Raw genomic sequence first — 14,867 nt, forward strand, 5'->3', positions numbered from 1 at the left:
TTCGTTGACATATCGTGATTTGTCTCTGAAGATCATCTCCAAAGACTGCAGGTTTGAAGACCACATTTCGTGCCTTTCTAGGGATGAGATGATTCCAGTTTTGATATTGTTCCACGTGAGGACGTTAGAGATTAAATACTTATAAACACACACACGCGTTCTGGAAGACCATACCCCTTCGTTTTGAAAAATCTAAAGCACGATTCTTGATCACTTCGACGCTAAATTCGAAACTACAAACGCTAACCATTTTAAAGACAGACTCAAAATATTTATTAAGTTATATTTCGAGTTTCCAATTGTTCAGATTTCGTCGTTCATGCTAGATGATAATGCTCTTTAGCCGAACAAGATTAGCAATAACCTGACGCAGATGAACAAAGAGAGGCAAAAGCCAAGTAGATGCGGAGAAGAGACGACAAGAAGTGTGGCCATGAGCGTGCCAAAGAGGGAGGTGAAGTGGCTCTTCGAAGTGAGTGGTTAGTAGAAAAGGAGGTGAAGTATGGTCATCAGTTGACTCTTTCTGCTGATGCAATGCTTCGCTTCAAAACTGGCCCAAATGATCAGAAAATTGGAAGGCAATTTCTTAAGTTCCCTATCAGTCAATTTATCAACGAAATGCCCAATTTCAGAAAAGCGATAAGAGCACAAATAAAAAGGGAAGAAAGAAATTTCCACAGCACAAATAAAAAGGGAAGAAAGAAATTTCCACAGTTAACAATGAGTTGAAGTAAGTTTTCAATCCAAACCGGGACTTAGATATAAAGATTCCGACAACAGCTCAATAATGCACAAAAAAAAAAAAAAAAAGGCAGAATCTGTAGTCTCCTAAAAGTTCCATGGGGCAGAGCACCAAACAGAGCTGGGTTCCTATACCACCGATCCAAATGTTGGAATGTTTCAAAACCTCTAATTTAAGCAACAAGATTGTCAAAACCATACGTTTAAACAAAAAGCATGGTAAACCGAAAAATGAAAAGCTACAAATGGAAACAAAGTAAGGAAGTTCTTAATGACCAGGCCAATCTAGACTCTTAATCTTCCTCCTCCCCCTCGTTTTCCGCAATGTTGAAGTACCTAAGTTCATACACACTTCTATCTTTGTTGGATGCTATCACACGGAGCCAATCCCGCACGTTGTGTTTCTTCAGGTACTTCTTAGTAAGATACTTCAGATACCTGAACCACATATGCAGATATAATAGCGAAAATTAGCCACATCAACATCAATCAAGAAAATCATAAGTGAAAATATATGTTAACGTATAAATTAAATATACAGCTGGAACAATTACCTCTTCGAGAAGTTACTGTCAGAAGTAACTGTTATCTTGCTCTTCTCACGACTGACAGTCACAGTGTCACCAAGGGCACCAGCTTTGCCTCCAACCTTGATCCTCTCTTGGAGGAACTTCTCCAGCGACGCAATGTCCATGATCTTGTCCTCCACTGGCTTTGCACAGTCAATGGTAAATGTCGCTCCCTTCTTCTTCCCCTTGGGACCTGGCGCATTCACTCGACTCATCTTTGATTATACTCTGCAGTCTACACAAGAACAAAAAATGCTTACCAAACTTCTGGGAATGATTCACTGGAAAACAAGACAACCTGCACACCATTGATTCTTGGCTTACCCCTCAAACCCAGCAAAAGAGTATAGAATGGTCATTAACTTACGAGTAATGTTAGATTCAGTCCTACGATATGCAAGCCCAATGCACTACTTTTGAAAAATAGTAGGGCCCACCATTTAAAAAATGATTTTTTCATATTGGTCCCAGATTCATCCACTTTTTTTAAAAGGAGAGTGTAGGGCTTACACACCTTAGGACTGCAAATATTATTTCTCTCAACTTAAATTAGAATTCTGCTACTTATTAGCCGGTTGTCACAGTTCCCATTGTGGGACTAAGACAATCATAATGAAATTAAGAACACACATTTTACGCTAGATTATGTGGAATGTGACATGCTTCCACATCAATGATGTATTTGGTGGGTCAATAAGTCAGCTTATTGACACTGCACAGTTACATCTATCCACCAATTACATGTCACTGATGCATATACATATAGACACAGACAAGGGGAAATACGTTCAGCTTGTTAAATTGTTCCATATTAGTCACTTCACATACATACAAATGGTATATACAAACATAGTACATTCATATGCAAGAAACAAAATGGAGTCCTGTAAAAAGCAAAAAAATACCCTGAAAAGACCACCTACACACAACAATTGAGTGAGACGACATATCACATATGGTCCCTGTTGATTGCTGATAAAATCCAGGAAAAGAAGGAAACGCATATCCTGACTTTTCGTATTTACGTCTGTTCCATCCTGAGAAGATCAAGATCTTAAACTACACATCAACTAATACAACCGTCTGGTCTCTCTCAATGTGCACTAATATACAAAAAAGTACACAAGCATACGGTCATAGGTTATCTATTGCTTTTCTTCAATTTCCACAAATAAACCATGTGATTACAAACATAATTCTGCTTAATTCATTCCGTTTCTCAGCAACCAAACAGAAGGAGAGAAATAGAGAAACCCAAGGGGTGAACAGCCGACCCCTGTTCGGTATGAGGCTCAAACATTCTACCGAACGTAAAATTTCTAGGTGTCGCGCCGACGGAACAGCACCGATGGCCGATAAGAGATATAGGCAAAAACAGAAATTTGGTCGATTTGAAACAGTATAAAAAGGGCGATCTAAAACAAGAAAAAATAACGGAGAGTCAATTTGAAACAAGCAAAAACAGAAACAACAGAAAAACCAGAGAAATTAGGAAAAAAAAAAGGCGCCTGGGAAATGCGAGAGAAGAGAGAGATTACCAGCGTTCAGAGGGGACAGCTCGAGGGAGCACGCGGCGACTGCTAGAGAAAAACCCTAATTGAAATGAAAATGAGGCTCCAAAGTCTAAACTATCGGATGTTTCTTAATTTTCTTCTCTTCTTTTTCTGTGCACAAATGTCAAATGAATGGTAAATATGTAAATGTAACTTTAATAAAAAATAAAAAGCAATACACCCGCAAAACATATTTTATAATATATTTCATATTAGAAAATAATAGTATGTCGTTTATTTTACTCTCTCATTTTGACAATTCTTATATTGATATTTTTTTATTTTTTTATTTTTTGTTTATTGGTTAAAGAAATAATTATTAGTATATTAGTATTTTTTTATTTTTTAAAAATGTGAAAAGAAAAAAAAAAAAAAAAGAGATTTAGCCTAGGGGCACACCTAGCAGTAACTACGGGCGGCTAGTTGTAAAATTAAGTTACTTTTATAATATATTTTACAAAAATATCTATCTTTCTAAAATATTATTGTACAGAGTATTGTGAAAAGTAACGTGTCAATACTTAATTTTTAATTCTCTTAAGTTATCAAATCTAAGTTTTAGTCTAGGCCGATTAGCTTCAATAATTAGCTTCGCGATGTAATAAATCTATGATAGTGATGATGAACTTACAAATTTACCGACAAACCATTCTCAACAAACCCAACTATTTCTATCCTAAGGCTTCGTTTCGAACATGAAGCAGTTGAGCTTATCTGAATTGAGTTTAAATTTAAATCTAAACAATATCTAAATACACAAGTCTCAAATCACTAAACATTACTCAACTCAAAATCTCTTTATAAATAAGATCCACAAGATTTTTCAACTCAACACCTATTTACACGTAAAATCCATAACTTTTTTTAATTTTTTCTAAATACATATAAATTCATCTTAACATTCAAATATATCTAAACTCATCTTAGGCAGGTCCTACGAAACTCACTTTATCATCCCAACTCACTACTATTCATAAAAAACTCAACTCACTCAACATCCAAACGCAACCTTAAGTCTCTCCCTCGAAAGCTCAAATGAGTTACTTTAGAGAAGCTTTGGAAGATAATGGTTTATTTGATTTAGGGTACAGGGAGAACAAGTTCACATGGAGCAATAAACAATGTGTTAAAACTTTTACAAAAGAAAGATTGGATGAGTTGTAGCAAATAACTGCTAGAGAGCTTTTTTTTTAAAGAAGTTTGAATGGAAGTGTTACCTGCTAGATGTTTAGATCACAAGCCATTATTGTTTACAACGAATTCAATTTAGACAAGAAATAAAAAGGTGTACAGAAGCTATTTAGGTTTGAAACTAATTGGATTAAAGATAAGGAATGTGACAAGGTTCTGTTGAAGGAATGGCTAGATATGGTTGATTGTAATAATCCCCCGGAGAGAATACAAAGATCATTAAGGGTCTGCAATGTAGCTCCAACTAGTTGGCACGGATAGAAGACTAGAGATAGTAAGGGTGAGATAAGAAGGAAAACATAAAAATTAAGAATGTTACAGAAAGTAAAAGATGCCCATTATAGTAAGGAAATAAAAAAATTACAAGGTGAATTGGGTCTACTCCTAGAGCAAGAAGATAAAAAAATGGAGGCAAATGGCTAAAAGAAACTAGTTTCAGCATGGGGATCATAACACTAAGTATTGTCATGTTTGTGCTACTCAGAGGAGGAGAAAGAATAGGATCAGACAAGTTACTGATTCACAATCCAGAGTTATGAAGGAACATAAATATATAGCAAGAGCTTTTAGACTACATTTTGAAGAAGTTTTTACCTCCAGTGCACCTTCAGGGTAAGTAATTGATGCATGTTTAAAGTCTTTTGACTCTCGGGTGACAAGGGAGATGAATGAGAACTTACGAGAGGAGCTCACAAGAAGAGAAATTGGGGTAGTTGTATAGCATATGGGCTCCTTCAAGTCACCTAGGCCTGATGGGTTTGGGGCTTTTTTTTTTTCCAAACATACTGGAGCATGGTAGGTGATGAGGTATGTAATGATGTTCTCAATTTTTTACAGGGAGAGAGTATGGTTCAATCAACCAACTATAATTTTATTGCTTTAATTCCTAAAATCAAATCCCCTAAACTAGTGAATGAGTATAAACCAATCAGTCTGTGTTATGTCATTTACAAAATAATAGTAAAGACTTTAGCAAGCAGACTTAAGGGTGTTTTTTCAGCTATCATGTCATAACAATAAAGTGCATTGATTCCTGAAATATTGATCTCTGATAACATCCTGGTGGCTTATGAGATGCTACACCCAATAAAAAATAGACAAAGAGGAAATGTATGAAGTATGGCTCTAAAACTTGACATGTCAAAGGTATATGATCGAGTGGAATAGAATTATTTGCAGGCTGTAGTGAGGAAGATGGGCTTTGGTGAAAAATGGGTCAATTTGATTTTGAACTGTCTCTACTATATCATACTCAGTATTGGTGAGTGGTAGGCCAAGTGAGAAAATCTTCCCCTCTAGAAGATTAAGGCAGGATGACCCTCTGTCTCCATACTTATTTCTCTTATGTCTTAAAGGTCTGAGCAACCTTTATAAATGGCTGAAAGTAAGGGAGATATCAGAGGAGCAACAATTGCTTAAGGAGGGACTAGGGTAAACTACTTCTTGTTTGCAAATGACTACATTCTTTTATGTACAACTACATTAGGTGATTGGAAATGTGTAAAAAAAATATTATTGATAAGTATGAAAGAGCCTCTGGCCAATGTCTTAACAAACAAAAAACTTCAATCTATTTCGGTGGCAATTCAAAGGTGTAGGTGAAGAAGCAGATTTTGGAGGCAATTGGAGCAAGAATGAGTGGAAGCTGTGAAAAATATTAGGGTCTACCCTCTATGGTTGGGAGATCCAAGTATAACACATAAAGGCATTAAAAAGAAGATATGACAAAGATTAAACAATTGGAAGAATCAATTTATATCTCAATCTATAAAGTGAGTTCTACTAAAGACTGTCATCCAAGCAATCCCCACTTACCATATGAGTGTCTTCAAGTTGCCAAAAAAACTATGTAATGAGATCTCTGTTTTGATGACCATATTTTGGTAGGGCAGAAGCATAATGAGAAAAAAGTCCAATGGAAGAGTTGAGGGAAAGATGGGAGCTTAGAAAGTGTTGGAGGATATTGACTAACTCGAGCTCATTATCAGCAAATATATTAAAGAAAAAATAATATAAAAAATAGGACTTGTTGCATGCAAGTTAGGCTACAATCCTTCTATGATGTGGAGAAGTTTGTGGGGTTTTTAAAACTTGTAAATAAGGGTTTAATTTGGAGAGTAGGGAATGTCATGGATATTAATATATGGGGAGATGGGTGGGTTATAACCTCCTCATCTTGTCGATGCATACAGACTCCAATCAATATACTTAATAAAAGTTGTGGAAGAATTTATAGATGCAGAAAAGGATGTGTGGGAGGAAGAATTCATCAAGGAGGTGTTGGGCAAGGAAGATGCAGACAGAGTAGGCAGTATACCTCTCAGTAGGCTAAGCCTAAAAGACAAACAAATATGGGGCTTCACAAACTCAGGAAATTTCTCACAAAATAGTGCTTATCATCTGGACATGAGCCTAAATAAGAAGGTTAAAAGTGAATCATCCAGCACAAACAGTGATAGTATAGTTTGAAAAGAGATTTGGAAAATGAATGTCCATGAAGTGGTTAAAAACTTCATTTGGAAAGCTGTAAACGACTGCCTACCTACTAGGAGAAACCTAGTAAGATAGTTGAAAATCCTATGTGTCCTATTTGCAATATAGAAGAGGAGTCAGTCTGTCATTCACTTTGGAGCTATGCTGCCTCTACAGATGTGTGGGCAGAACCTACTAGTCATGTTCAGAAATGGTCAAATAATGAAAATGAATTATTCACAATCTGAAAGTTGTTGGTGTAGAAACTAAAACAAGAGGAATTAGAGAATGTAGCAGTTATTATGAGGAACATATGGCTAAGAAGAAATTTGATTATTTTTTAGGATAAATTCACAAGCTTGAAAAGGGTTGTAAGAATAGCTTTGGAGAATTTGGAAGAGTTTCAGGTGGCACGGAAGAATCTGGTGGGGCACCATAATGTTGAAGGGCTTTCTTGAAGTGGAGCTAGATGGAAAAGGCTAAGAGAAAATGAGGTGAAAGTCAACTGAGATGCATCTTATGATTCAAGAAACAAGAAAATGGGTGCAGGAATTATCCATCTTATGCATCTTATGATTTTTGAATGAGATGCTTCGGTGGTGATAAAGGTTTTAAGTAGCAAGGAGGAGGTCTGGATGTGGTATGACCAGCTGATAGAAGACATGAGGAAAGTTTTTAGTAGCAAACCTGATTGGAAAATATAACACAAGTATAGGAAATGCAATAAAGTGGCTCATGAATTGGCAAGAGTAGTTATAGCTTATAATGAGGAGTCTGTGTGGATTGAGGATGGTTCATCAGAAATTTTTACACTTGTATTACAAGATAAACTTTGTATTGGCTGAGTTTAGATGAAATGAAATTATACATATTTTACTTAAAAAAAAAAAAAACAAGTCTCCCCCTTTACAAGCTATTTTTCTTTGGCAAACGCAATTACTCCAATATGTTCAAAATCCATTCAATTTAAAACTTTTAATTTATGATCCACGTATTGTGCCATAAAAGATAAAAGAAGGATGTAGATGTAGAAAGGATAACATTATTTAGCATCATGCTAAGAATAAATTGTAGAAATTATATTGTTTCCACCGCCACGCCAATCAAAATAATTCTCAACAACTATTATTATATTATGAGTAATGCTACAAATAGTTATGAAATGCATAAATGTCGCACAATCATTTTGAAAAAGTGAATAAATACGGAACCTATATAATTTACTCACGATTACAACTATAATTTCTTTTGTGTTATCGTGTACTTTTTACTGTTTCTGTCAAGGGCAATTGTGAAAAGAATAATACTAGGGGGACTGAAAATCTTGCCCCCAATGTACTGATAAGGGCAATGTTTTTTTTAGCATTTGTGTTTTTTTTAAATACTAAAAACAACACACACAAATGCTTTGGGAAAAAAAAAAATGCACCTATCGATACATTTGGGGCACAATTTTTGATCCCCTAGCAGCACCCTTATGAAAAAACATCATTAAGTTATTTGTAAAATGAAGATGAAGAATGCATGAAAGAAAATATTCAAAAAAACCAACTTTCTCATTTGCATCCCTTACTCGTAAATCATATGGTTAACGAAGTCCTTTAATATATTCTTTAAGGCACTGTTTGAATAGTAAAAATATTTTAACTCATCTTATCTAATCATTATAATTTTTTTAAATTTTCATATAAAATATAATGAACAATTTAACTTTTTCAAATCTCAAAACAATAATAATATTAAAAAATAATATTATATTAATATTTTATTCAATTATCAACTTTCATCTAAAATCATTTCATCTTACTATCCAAACTACACCTAAGTTGAATTATGACTGCTTCAACTTAAGAGACTCCTTTCCTACCTCGAAGATTGTTAAATCTATCCTCAATATAAAGTATGAGATATTCTACTTAGTAACTTTATATCACATATCTGCTGAAGTGAGTTTTTATATTTTATCTTTTTATATTTTTTTCTTTAACAGATGTATTGTGTAGGGCTGTTGAATAGAATTTATAGATAAATTAAACGAAATTACATTATTCTCCCTAACGAATAAGTTATTGCATGATCACAATAAGTTATTGCAATCTAGCACTTCAAAGCATACAAATAAATTAAATGGAATTACATTATTCTCCCTAACGAATGGAAATTAAAAAACATAACTCCATTCCCTAAAGAAAAAAAATGATGTTTTATCTGTTCTGAATTATATGAATAAAAAATTAAATGATGAATCAAAATATCTTTCAAACCCTTTAAAAGGTCACTCTCTCATTATACAGCACCTTCACCTTCAAATTATCAATCACCCAAATTTATGTTTTGTCCAAAAATGTGTTATTAAAGTTATATCTAATAAATTAATTTAATTATAAATAATTATTAAAAATTATAAGTATATTATTATCTTTTAAAAAAATAATGAGAAAGAACGAACTGACTTTCAACTTTGACAGACTTAGAGTGAGATGAGAATTTTGTATTTTGTTTAAAAGTTTAAAATATTATATTTTAATATTATTATTATTTTAAAATTTAAAAAAATTAAATTAAAATTTAAAAAAAATTATTATATTTTATATAAAAATTTAAAAAATATACAATAATAGAGTGAAAATTTTTGTGCCTAATAGAATAACTGCCACATAACTTTATACCCATCTTCCAAAGCTGCCAGACTTCCTTATGCCATGTGTATTGACACAATTGGCAGAAGTAAAACAGGTTCCGATACCAGTACACAGTTTATTAACGTGTCCACCGTTTTGAATTTCGCATTTTCCTCTTCGTCGCTCAATTTCCACGGCATCGCAGAGTCGCAGACCCTTTCCTTGTCTCTCTCCGAAAGATTTTACTCTCTCTCTTGGATATGGCGGAATCTAAGAGCAAAGCTGAATCTATAAGGGAATGGGTAGTCGAGCATAAGCTTCGAACAGTTGGTATTTTTTTTATTCATTTTCCACGATTCAGTCTTGTTTTCTTTTATCTGTTTTTTCAGTTTTAGGGTATTTTCTTATGTGGGGGTTTCCGGTAAAGATTTGCATATATTTGATTCTGATTCTGAAACAGGAAACGTTTGATTTTTTTTGGTGGTTTTTTGTTTTTGTTTTTGTTTTTGTTATTTGGATTTGTTTTCATATTGCAGAAGGGTATCTTTGGATTTGATTGATACATTTAATGAATCTATAAAAATAGATTGCTGTTTTTTTTTTTTTTTCTGGGTTTCTTATTTTCATTTGTCATTTTTTTGGAGAAAGGGTCTCTATGGCTTAGCGGACTAGCGGGTTCGATTGCGTACAATTGGTCTCAACCAAATATGAAAACCAGTGTCAAGATTATTCACGCTAGGTAAGTTTTGGCTGTTTTGATGAAGATTAGTTTTGCAGTTTTAATATCTAATTGCGATTTAAGATATGTTTGCTTTTTGTATGCTTGTGAAATCTGTTGCTCTAGGTGTGGCTGGTATAGGTTTATTATTTAACTAGATAGTAACAGAGACTAAATCCTTTTGGTTGGTTGATGAGGTATAGAAATTGAACCTTCACCCTACGTTTTCTGTTGTGTACTTTTTAGGGAAAGAATAAACGAACTTAGGCAAATGCGTGTATAATACTTGATTGGGGATCGTCTCGTTTTATTTTAATAAAAACAACTGAAAAAATATTCTCTTTCACTTTGCCTGGATTCTCAGCAATAACAGTGTGAAACTAGTAAATTAAGGATTTACGGTACCTGTTTGGCATTTTATGGACAAACTTTGTGTTCGCTTCTGGATGTTTGCCATGTTGTGATGATGCTAGGAAAAATGGAATGCTTCGAATTTTAGTTTTAAACGTGTTTACTGTTTTTTGTTCGATTGAGAAGAGTACTTTAATCTTGTCTTCATGATGCAAATCTTTTATAGCATTCAATTCCATTGGGGCCATTTCTGAGAGTTGCTTGGGGTTGTGCCTTCTTTGTTGCCATATCTAATTCATTCGTAGATAATTTTTTTCTGTTGTAGCGTCTAATGATGTCTTTGCTTCTTCAAGGTTGCTATAGCTTGCAAGTATAAGTTATGCATTCTATTCTATTATGTATTTGACAGAAGGGGTTGAATGAAATTAGTGGGCTTTTTTCATTTTTATAAGTTGATCAAATCAAATTAGTGATGGTTGGGCAGAAAGAATATTGTACATTTCATATGAAACCCAAGAGTTTTTCCAATATGTTTGTTTTGCCAAAGAATCTCTTGCAGTGATCTCCTTGGCATTGAACCCTTATATTATGGTAGAACCTGTTTTCAAATGTGTGCTTAGAAGGATTTTCAAAATCTATCTTCTCCCATGCCTTGCAGCCTAGCTTTGCTAAAGCTTGATATTTTGCCTTGTTTTATTTCCCTCTTGAATCTTGATATCTGTCCTTTTGCCTCTGTTTTCAAAATTCGTCGATTCAATTTCAGGTTGCATGCACAGGCTCTTACGCTCGCCGCGTTAGCTGGTGCTGCAGTGGTTGAGTGGTATGACCACAAGACTGGAGCAAAGGCCGACCGATACGCAAAGTTCCTTCCAGTTGATGCTTTTTCGCATAAGGATTAAGTGAACCTCCCATTTAACTGTGTCAAGTAAACTTTTCCGGGAATATTACCAATGGAGGATAATAAAATTACTTGTAACAAGGCCCCCATATATGTTTTGCCCCTTACGCATCACATTTCTTGCGGTTGTATTGGGGTTTTTGGTACCACAGTATTAAGTTTTTCATTGTGATTTCTTCATATAGATTATATTAATTACATATGCTGGTATCTGATATTGATTTGTTGTTGATTTTGCCTTGTTCTGCCTTTAATGAAGAGCGGGTCAAGTTGAGTATCAGTTTGTGTTGTACCTTCGCCTCCCATTTTCGTATATGGTCATAAAAGTTATTGTCCGACACTCATCACACTGCAGTGTGTGTAACACCCAGCCCAACTTCATTCCCAAGATCATTTAAGCCCAACCCGCTTTTAAGAACGATGCCGTTTCATTTTATTTTATTTTTATTTTTTTCCCTTGTCTTCCCCACACCTGCCCGACGGTTTCTTCTCCCTATTCTGTCTGTTTTTCTTCTCTCCGTAAATATCTCCTCCCCGTCGCATCTCTCCCATGTTTTTAATTTTTAATTTTTTTTTAATTTTCTGCTCACCTTCTCATCTCTTTCTCACGCCACTTCGATTTATCCACTCCCAAAAATCTCTCTTCTCAGTAGTTACTTCACTCTCTCACGTTTTTCTATTTTTGTTTTTCTCTTCGTTGCACCCAACACGCGGACGTCTCTCTCTCCATTTCTTTGAGTTTCGCCAGGCTCCCGGCCGCGGGTCAGTCCCTCTCAAACCACATTCAACTTTCATCTCGAGGAAACAGCAGCCTCGAACGGGAAAATACCCCAAGCCGTAGCACCAGAAGCCATCCCAGGTTCCTCATTGTCTATACACTGCCAAGCTCCTCCACAACTACTCCTTTTGCCCAATATTTTGAATACCATTTGTGTGGCCGTTTAGGTTAAGGTATTGAAATGAAATAATTTAATATCGGTACCGTTTTGAGATAGTTTATATATAATAAATTAATTATATATATAAATCATATTTCAAAATAACATCAATGCAAGTCTTAAAAAGTTAAAACACATATTTATAAAACTCAATAATACTTTTAAGTTTTCAATCTAACTATTTAAAAAAAAATAATTACGCATCTTCATCACGAAAAGAGAAGTATGGATTTGATTTTCAATTTTCGTGAAAAGGCGATTAAAAAAAATTAAGAAAATAGTATTCAAATATGAAAATTGGAATTAAAATTATGAAAAAGTCAGAGTTTTTACATTAATTACAATAAATAAATAAAAATTTGGCCGATACATCGAAAATCAACTGGTATTAACCAAAACGTACCGGTACGGCCGATATTTGATCCGGTAAGAAATACATATATTTTTTATATCGGTCACCATCCTGATATGGTAAATACCGGCTGTACCAATTGGTACAGTACAAAATTTAAAACCTTGCTTTTGCCACCACCGTAGCCCATTGAACCCACAAGTGGAGCCACCACAAACCACTATCACTGAGGCCTTGATTCAGCAAGTCAAGACATAGAGCGAATGCACACACGTTGCACCGTTGTGGAGACACTTGCAAACCACTGTTAGTTGCTATCGCTGCACCACCACCACTCAAAAATCGTAAACCACCAAACAACCGTCTTGGTCCTCTCTCCAATGCTCAATAGCCAACACAACCTTCGGCCAAGCTCCACGATTTGCTGCCATCACCACCAAAGCACATTCCCGACCGTTGTACTCCCTTCAGCCCTGTTGCGCGGAACTGTAGTTTCCCAATGAGATCGAATCACTACATACACCTCCACGCCAACTGCCCCAGTCTCCTCCATGCATCAAGACGAAAGCTGCCACCCACTGTCCTGACTGGTCACCTGTTACGCTGTAAGCCTTTGTCATTTTCTCTCACGCTCTCACTCTCTCTCTCTCTCTCTCTCTCTCTCTCTCTCAGTGCTTTGTTGTCGTGCTGACCACCCTCCTCCGTCTAGCTCCCTGCTCTCTCGGTAAGCCTCTGTTACACAACACCTCTGCTGTCTATAATGAGTTTCCACTTTGATTTCAAAATAGGAAATGATTTCTTTGACTCTCGTAAAGCCTCTTACACAGGAAGTAGATTAAAATCTTTGAGAAGATATTACATTTATGCCTTTTGAGTTATAAGCCAAAGAAGCATAATGTGTTTTGAACTTGTATTTTTTTGTTGGGCTGAATTTAACGATGGCCTGAGTTTGACTGGATAAAACTATTATGTTGTTTTAAGTGGGCTTAGTCTCATTTTTATATTAAAAAAGTTTTTTTTAAAAGATTATAATTAAAGATTTAAATTATAACAATTGATAGAAAATATTTTACAATTGAATTTCAGTAGTAAATAGTAAGTGGTTAACTTTTATTTTGAAAGCTGTAAATTTGATCGAATCTATTTTATTAAAAGGAATTGACGTTTATTTTAACAGATTTTGTTATAATTATGTTAAGTGAATATTAAGCTAGAGATGTATTTTACACGGGCTTAGTTTTAATTGAGTAAACATGTTAGCTATGCACTTTTATTTTACAGAAATAATTTAGAGTTTATTTAATAGTCGGAGAAAATTATGTGGAAATCAAAGTATTTTGGGGTGTGACGGTGTTTTGGAGTTTCAAGGATTTTGGACATTAGGGAAATATAGATTATTATTTTTATATATCTCAGGTTTTAATTACGAAATACGTGTTCAATTGGAAATTTAAGCAAATATTTGACTATTTTATAGGTGAAGATTGATATCCCTTTAGTACTGTTGTGAGAAAATTTAAAGAAGTTAAAAAGTCCAGGTAAGCGGGATTAATATGCAAGATTTTGCATAAAAGAAATGAACTGAGGTTGATTTTGAAAAAATATGCATGTTTTGTTAAAAGAAATTTGAAACAATTTCAATTAATTGTTCTACATTACTCATGAAATATGTATAAAAGAGGAAAATATTTTTTTGTCATGATTGGTATAGATATGAGCAAATTTCTGACATTCTGTTTCTAACTATGCAAAAAGGGTGAATATGAAATCTGAAAATTTGTAAATGTTATGGACCTTTGGCCCTGTCACGAGACATAATAGTGGTCTCTGGTCCCGCCAAGAGATATAATAATGGTCTCTATTCTGAGTGCAATCGCTTTGGTGTCATGGTGATTTATATTTTACTTGACTTTTTGCAGAATGCACAACCCTACCACAAGAGTTAAACATACTATTTGTTATGATATAATATGATACGATAAAATGATGATGTTTAATTATGCTATGTCAAAAGATTTTTGAATATGAACATTTGAACTGTCACTATGATATTCTGGTAACACGTGTTTTGAGATCTATAAACTGAAACTGAAATATTTTGTTCTGCATTCTGAATTCCGTAAATGCTCATGTTTACATACTAGTATATATTATCTGCTTATTGAGTTGTTAATGACTCACACTTTATCTCTACAATATTTTTCAGATAATTTGAATATTTCAGCTGAGAATCAAGATTAAGGAGCATAAATGAGATAATTTAAGCACAGTGGATTAAGCATATAAGATTTTTATGAGTATTAGTGAATTTTATTAAGTAATTTTGCTGACGCGGTATATTGAGAGGTTGACATTTATATTAAAACTTTGTGGTGTTATTAGTTAATTATTTTGAAATAGTTGGTTTAAAACATTGAGATTTACGTGTAATTGAGAATTTGAGATTTATATCTATATGGTGAG

General features: G+C 34.3%; 2 protein-coding genes across 2 annotated transcripts; one reads left to right on the top strand and one right to left on the bottom strand.

The window, feature by feature from the left end:
* Positions 1–888: 888 nt before the first annotated feature.
* LOC121261562 (60S ribosomal protein L22-3-like) lies at positions 889–2,998 on the bottom strand. Its single transcript, XM_041163987.1, has 3 exons — positions 2,849–2,998; positions 1,296–1,545; positions 889–1,179 (listed from the first exon to the last, which is right to left on the bottom strand). Exons 2-3 carry the CDS (start codon positions 1,523–1,525, stop codon positions 1,035–1,037), a joined length of 375 nt encoding a protein of 124 aa, XP_041019921.1. The 5' UTR covers positions 1,526–1,545; positions 2,849–2,998; the 3' UTR covers positions 889–1,034.
* Positions 2,999–9,283: 6,285 nt separating this feature from the next.
* Positions 9,284–11,314, top strand: LOC121261427. The gene is made up of 3 exons (XM_041163780.1): positions 9,284–9,477; positions 9,796–9,886; positions 10,980–11,314. The coding sequence occupies exons 1-3, from the start codon at positions 9,408–9,410 to the stop codon at positions 11,113–11,115; spliced, it is 297 nt and encodes a 98-aa protein (XP_041019714.1). The 5' UTR covers positions 9,284–9,407; the 3' UTR covers positions 11,116–11,314.
* Positions 11,315–14,867: the final 3,553 nt, after the last annotated feature.

Source organism: Juglans microcarpa x Juglans regia, chromosome 4D (genome assembly GCF_004785595.1).
Source record: "Juglans microcarpa x Juglans regia isolate MS1-56 chromosome 4D, Jm3101_v1.0, whole genome shotgun sequence".
In the NCBI taxonomy this organism is placed as follows: Eukaryota; Viridiplantae; Streptophyta; class Magnoliopsida; order Fagales; family Juglandaceae; genus Juglans; species Juglans microcarpa x Juglans regia.